At 41.3% G+C, this 6,217-nt stretch overlaps 1 protein-coding gene across 1 annotated transcript in view; it reads left to right on the top strand.

The window, feature by feature from the left end:
* The first annotated feature begins 1,952 nt into the window (after window positions 1–1,952).
* MDFIC (MyoD family inhibitor domain containing) overlaps window positions 1,953–6,217 on the top strand; it is a 48,190-nt gene continuing 43,925 nt past the window's right edge. Inside the window, exons 1-2 of the mRNA XM_040550405.1 lie at window positions 1,953–2,018; window positions 2,406–2,561. Coding sequence (XP_040406339.1) covers window positions 2,471–2,561 — 91 coding nt within the window. The 5' untranslated portion in view covers window positions 1,953–2,018; window positions 2,406–2,470. The remainder of the gene's footprint in view (window positions 2,019–2,405; window positions 2,562–6,217) is intronic.

Genomic DNA, 6,217 nt, shown 5'->3' with positions numbered 1-6,217 from the left:
CTCTTCCATTGATTTAGTTGCTTTAAACTGTACATAGGCATCTACATCATTGAACCTTGGCAGGCTGAACTCATCCCATCATCTTTTTGAAGAAGATAAACTAAACACCATGAAGGTTACCATGTGTGTTTCACAGATAAGGTTCAAAAAACACCACCCCTAAAAAAAAAAAAAAAAAAAGGAAAAAAAAGGATGGTATCTGTTCGATATGTATTATCCAATGAAAGGTTTTGAAGGCAGGGTGTGGTTGGCTAACTTATTGCTCCTCCCACTCTTCTGTGCTGTGCTTCCAGTTTCAGAGGGAAAAACACAAGCTTGTCCGTTGGGTATGAGTCATAACCTCTCTTCTGCTACTGACTCACTTGGGAGTTTGAGGTAAGTCCTTCTACCTTATGTCTCAATTGCTCTGCCCCCTGGGCAGCGAGGAGAGAAGGAGCTGTTGTATACTGGAGCTATGGAAAGTTATGCAATGTTTTTTTAGATGAGAAGCGTAGGTATTGATATCCATATTATTATTATGCAATACAATAACAAGTTTGTGTACCCCAAATGGAATTTTTACTTGGCTTCTTCCAGACATAGCATATATTTTTTCCATTTTATCATTAAAAGGTTTAAAGAAATATTATGTTGTACCAAAGAACGTCTCAGGCTACTGAAATGCTTAAAAATGATTGTATTTCTCAGAGGAAAATACATAACATGTCTTATTAGTTGTATCACACTTATCTTTTGCACCAGCGGTAACCAGTAATAAAGCTGTACAGTGATGGCTTTTGAAATTAGGGGATGCCCCAAAGTGTGTGGTGTTGTATATGAATTGGCTCCTACTCAGGTATTTACACTCTATACCGGTTGTTTTGCAAGCAGTGCAGGGAAACGTTAAACTTTAAGAAATTAAGTTTTACTTTTAATACCTGAGCACAATGCTTAGCACTTATGATATCAAAATAAATATCCATTAGTTCTTTTCTCTTATGTTAGAATGTAGGTAGTTTATAACTTGGCTGTTTCTAACTCCTCGTTTCAGCTTCCCAAAAGATAACTGTTTGCACACCATGATGGGACATACCAGTAGAGCATATTTACTCAACCATAATAAAAATTTGGTTTCTAAGTTTTAAGAAAATTACAGATTAAACATGAACACACTTTATTAGAGAGGTGTGCAAAGTTGTGGTAGCATGAGCAAGGTCAAGCACTTAGCGTATGGACACTAGCATGCACATGAGAAATAATGGCAATGCTGCATGGTGCGTGCAAGAACAGAGCACGAGGCTGACAATCAAATGAATTCCTGTAATGAGGAAGAAATGTATTTCTTATCTAGAGAAAGCACAGGTAGGTCAGGCCGCTTGGCAGGTGCCGGTGGAGGAAGTGGTTTGCTCTCTAGGGTATTACTTTTGAAAAACACTTCTTCTATCCTTCACTTTCGTTTGAATAAGTTTGTACACATGCTTTAGAGTCCTTTTAATGTACACATCCATATGTTGCCAGGGGAGGTACACCAAGGTGTTGGGTTGGGCTGGGACTGGTCTCTGAGAGGGGTGGAAAGCGCAAGCGGGAGGCCTGCAGCATTTCACGTGCCTGGCTACCCGGCTTCCGAGGCGCAACTGGTTGAAGGCAAACAACCACCACAGCGGCCCAATTAATTCTGCGCCAGCTGTTGCCCCACGAGCAGTGCCTCTGCCAAACGCTACAGCTGCAAACCCTGTCCAGACATGAAAGCCTCCCTTTCAAGGGCGGTGTGTTTTTATTTTTATTTATTTTTTTCCCTCGTTCTGCCTGACGGGTTTCGGCCTCCTCGGGGACTTTCCGTGGCCGGAGGCCCGGCTGGGGGCGGGGGGCAGCAGTGCTCTCCCGCAGCCCCAGCCCAGCCCAGCCCAGCACGCGGGCCCGGCGCTGGCGGGCGGCAGGACCTGCACCACCGCCGCCAGCCGCAGCGGGATGTTTCATCGTCCGGAAATGATGGAAAAGGACTGACTGCGGCCGCGGGGGGACAGAGGGGGCGAGTGCGGGTGTGTGCGAGCACGCCTCCGCCCCGGGGGCTGTGGGGGGTCGGGGGGACGTGTTGGGGGGAAGGCGGCTCCCCGGCTGCGGGCCGGGAGAGGGGAGTCGAGGAGGCTGCGGGCGGCCGGGGCGCTGAGGAGAGGGCCGGACACCGCGGAGGAGCGGGAGGAGAGGCGGAGGGAGGGAGCGCAGAACTGCCGGGGGGCTGCGCAGCCGCCGCCCCGGGACCCCCCCCGGGCCGCACCCGGCCCCCCGGTGCTCGCCGAGTCGCCGCCGCTCGGATTTGCCGTCCCTCGCCCCCGAGCCGCGAGGGTTTTTTTTTTTCTTTTTTTTTTTTTTTTTCTTTTTTCGCGTGAAATAGATTAACGAGTGCTTTCATTCGCTTGTTCCTTCAGGGTCGTGTGTTAGTTTTGTTGGAGGGGGGCGCAGGCTCTGCGTGACTCGGTGAGAGAGCTGGCAGATGTCCCAAGTGGGAGAACCTCTTCCTCCAGGGCCTGAAGGGCCAGAGCAAGCTCCGACTGAAAGCAGCGCTTTGATCTCTCTCCCTCTAGGTAAGTTGCTTTAAAGTTTCTCTGTAATTGTTGCGCCTTTTTATTTGAATGCTACATTTGCTGATTTGTTTTGTGGGTTTTAACCCCTCTCTTCCTTTCCCTCCTCCCCGGCCTCCCCTCGTTGGTATAACTCTATAATACTTTCGCTTCCACGCCTTTATTGTTTTAACCAGAAGTTCCTATGTAGAAAATGTATAAAGGAAGAAGAAGAAGAAAAAAAAGATGCACTGATGTCAGCACCGTGTTTCACTACTTGAAAACTGCAGTCATACAGAGAGGCAGATGCTGCTCCTTAAAAACTGCCTTCTCGTTCCTCAGCCTTGGTGTTTGTGTTTAGGAGCTCTTCTCTGCAAAGCTTCTTTCTTTCCATGTCTTGCAGTAAAGTGAGAAAGGTAGATCCTGGAGCAGGAGTGTTGTTCAGGTTGGAGGTCACTTCCCTGTTTGTTTTAGGCCACTCATTGATGTTGCACCTAAAACCTGTTTCTGAGAGTATTAACTTGTTTTATATTTGCCGTTCTAATGTTTTTTAAAAGTACATTCATTCATCATAGCAAAAAATTCTTTAAATGATGTGCAATTATGTGCAATTTGCAATTACATAAAATATCTTTCTATTCTGATCACCTTCGTGGAGAGAAGTTTGACAAGGTATATTGTAGGCTACCCCCAAAAAGGGTAGTATGTTTGCCTACTGAGTTCTGGTCTGTGAAGATGAGACTTTTTTCATTGTTATTTTTTTTTTTTTTTTGCATTTAGAGCTATAGCTTTGTTTTTCACAATTCTGACAGCAGTTTTAAAAGTCCCTGAAGAACAGACAAATAAGATTGTTCAAAGACTGTAACTGTAATCTATGTGGTTAACTGTTAGCAGATACTGAGCACATAGTTGTGCAACTGTGGATTAAACATGCAGTCTCTGCTTTTGTAACTTGGAAAATCAATAACTCTGTAAAATCAAAGTTGAAGACTTGTTTGAGAAACCAGAAAGTATCAGTAGCAAAGTTTAAAAAAAAAAAAAAAAATTGGCAAGGAGACACATTAAATTGGCTTATACTTGTCTTATTGTTTTTTTTTTTTTTTAGAAGTTCTAAGAATGACTCAGAACTTCTAAACAGTAAAACAAAATAATAAAAAAGATTAGATACAGAAGATCAAGCATGCAGAACTGAGCTGTTAAAATCATGTTTTTGCCAGAAAAATCAAAATGTATCTGTGATACATGTTTATTTTCAATCTGTTGCTTTCGTCTGTCATGTGATCAAGGGGCCACACTGGTTAAACTTTATGCGTAGGCCATACATCAAAGTTATTGAAGTTGTAAGCCAGTGAGCTAACTAGCCTGGAAAGCAGTCTTGTTCTTACAGTCCCACTTTGAATTATGTTTTTACTATGAAATAAAGTCATATGTAAGATTTTTCAATACCCGCCTTTCTTTTTTATGAAAAGTAAGGAAGGGAACACTGGTCTGCTCACAGAAAAGCTCTGTGCAGAAAGTCTGAATGACACAATTACAGCTCACAGCTGTCAAGGTGAAGGACTATAGAGTTACTTTTTCAGTGATCATTAAGGTACAAGCAAGTATAATATGTTGATTCAAGGTTGCTCACTTGCCACACCTTTCAAGGCACGTGATCCATTTTAAAGCATATGTATAGTTCGCAGAAAGACAATGCCTTTTTTAATTGTAGTGAACTTAGATTTAAGGATAACTGTGGATATTTGATGCTTTTTTCTAGCATAAGTCTGTTGGGGAGATGGGGGTGGAAAGAGGAAGAGGTGAGTTCATAACATTTCCAGTCTATATTCCAGCATTTCTGTTGTCAGCTTTGCAGTGTGTGGTTACAGGGTAAGGTAGTCCAGATATTCCAGGGCGAAAGATCTAAGATAATATATCTGGGACTTTCAAAACCCTCCAACCCTCTCTATACCATCCCACAGGACATCCAAAAGCACACCAATTTCTGTAGAATTTGGAGATAATTGTAACAGCTGTGATTGAAATTCACATTATCTCTGAAAGTAGGTTAGAAGTATTTGGAAAAATCTGTAGTAAGTTGAAATAACTACTAATTTACTTAGACTCATCCTTTAATATATATAATTGATGACTTTGTCTTTACAATAGATACTTTAAACCTGTGTCCACCTAGGAATAAAGATCCCTCAGTAAGAAAAAAAAAAAAAAGGCTTATGTTGTATGTATAGCAAAGTATTAAATACATTCTGGTGAGAAATAATTTTTGATTGTTAATGACATACTTTAATATGCTTTCCATATTTTATAACTGATACAGATACCTTACATTATGAGAACAATCTTTTGTTCTCTCCTGTAGTTCTTTGAGGTATCATCTTCAAAGTGCTCCTTTTGCTTGCCATCATAAACATTCAGATGATGAAGCCTAATTGTTTCTCTTTCATAAAAAGAAAAGTAAATTCAATTGTATTGTGAATATTCAACTAATAGCTATCCTACAATCTAAGGAAAACAAACAAACAAAAACAAAACAGAAGAAATAAAACTTTAGGCAGATTGGAGGGATTTACATAAGTTGTGGAGATGGTGAAACTGGGTTGAGAAGTACTTTGACCTAAAGATGTGTCATGCTCTGGCTTTTGCAACTCAGAAGAATTTTCTTACATTGCTTTAACCAATATTCTCTCAACATCCCTGCTCTCACTGTGCTTCTCTGCTCGTTCATTTTTGAATTAATGCATAACTATTTGTCAGATTATTGGACTTTGCCCCTCCACAATTAGCGTGCTGAGAGAGAGTTGATTTAATCAGTGTCTTCTTTTGTAGCAACTCATTTCAGCCTTTAAACTATTATCTGTGCAGAGCCTGCTGCTGAGAGAAGAAGAAAGATTTAACCTAATTTCTGCAAACATCTAGTTCATTTTTTGCCGCATCCTTCCAAAAGCATAAGTCTAGTTGTGCACTGTTGTTCAAGATCCTGATCGTATTGTCTCTGTTCTCCTGAGCTCCATAGCCCTTGGAATCAAATTATGACTACTTCTACCTGTGTGCTGTGCAATATAATCAGAGTGAATAGTGTCATGTCTATACCACTGCAATTTGGCTGTGGTCAAGTATTTTCTGCAGTGGCAGGTACCAAAATAATTCAGTGTCCCTAAACAAGGAATGTGACAATTTGTGACCATTGGCCTCTCTGCTTTAAGGAAAATATTTTGCAAGTTAGAGGTCATGTCAGGATTTTTGCTTAGGCAATAATCCCAAGCAATATGGGTAGACTTTTTCCATGAAATCCTCTGCATTTGAGTAAACCAAAGAATGCAAGAGAGAAGTTCAACAAACATGGAACTATATTTAGAGAATCAGACAACGTTTTAGAAAATGTAAGACTGCCATCTATAAATATATCTTTTGGTGGAGTGGATAGTGAAGTCTAGTAGGAATATTAGGGGTCAAATTCTGTAAGTGACCATTCTTTCCCGTGCAAATCATGTCACTGTTGCTGGATGGAGATACAATTCTAGTGTGGTGTCTGAAGAAACTATACACATTAGTTCATTCAGAACTTCCATTCATAAAAGCACTCAACACATGTGCTCCTCTTCAACAGCATGTTTCAAACCCCTTAATATTTTGTGTGCTTTACTGTTTTCATGACCAGGAGTGCTACAGCACTAGATGAG

This window comes from Cygnus olor, chromosome 1, assembly GCF_009769625.2.
Source record: "Cygnus olor isolate bCygOlo1 chromosome 1, bCygOlo1.pri.v2, whole genome shotgun sequence".
In the NCBI taxonomy this organism is placed as follows: domain Eukaryota; kingdom Metazoa; phylum Chordata; class Aves; order Anseriformes; family Anatidae; genus Cygnus; species Cygnus olor.
The sequence above is the reverse complement of the archived record's forward strand: the minus strand, read 5'-3'. Positions and strand labels throughout refer to the sequence as shown.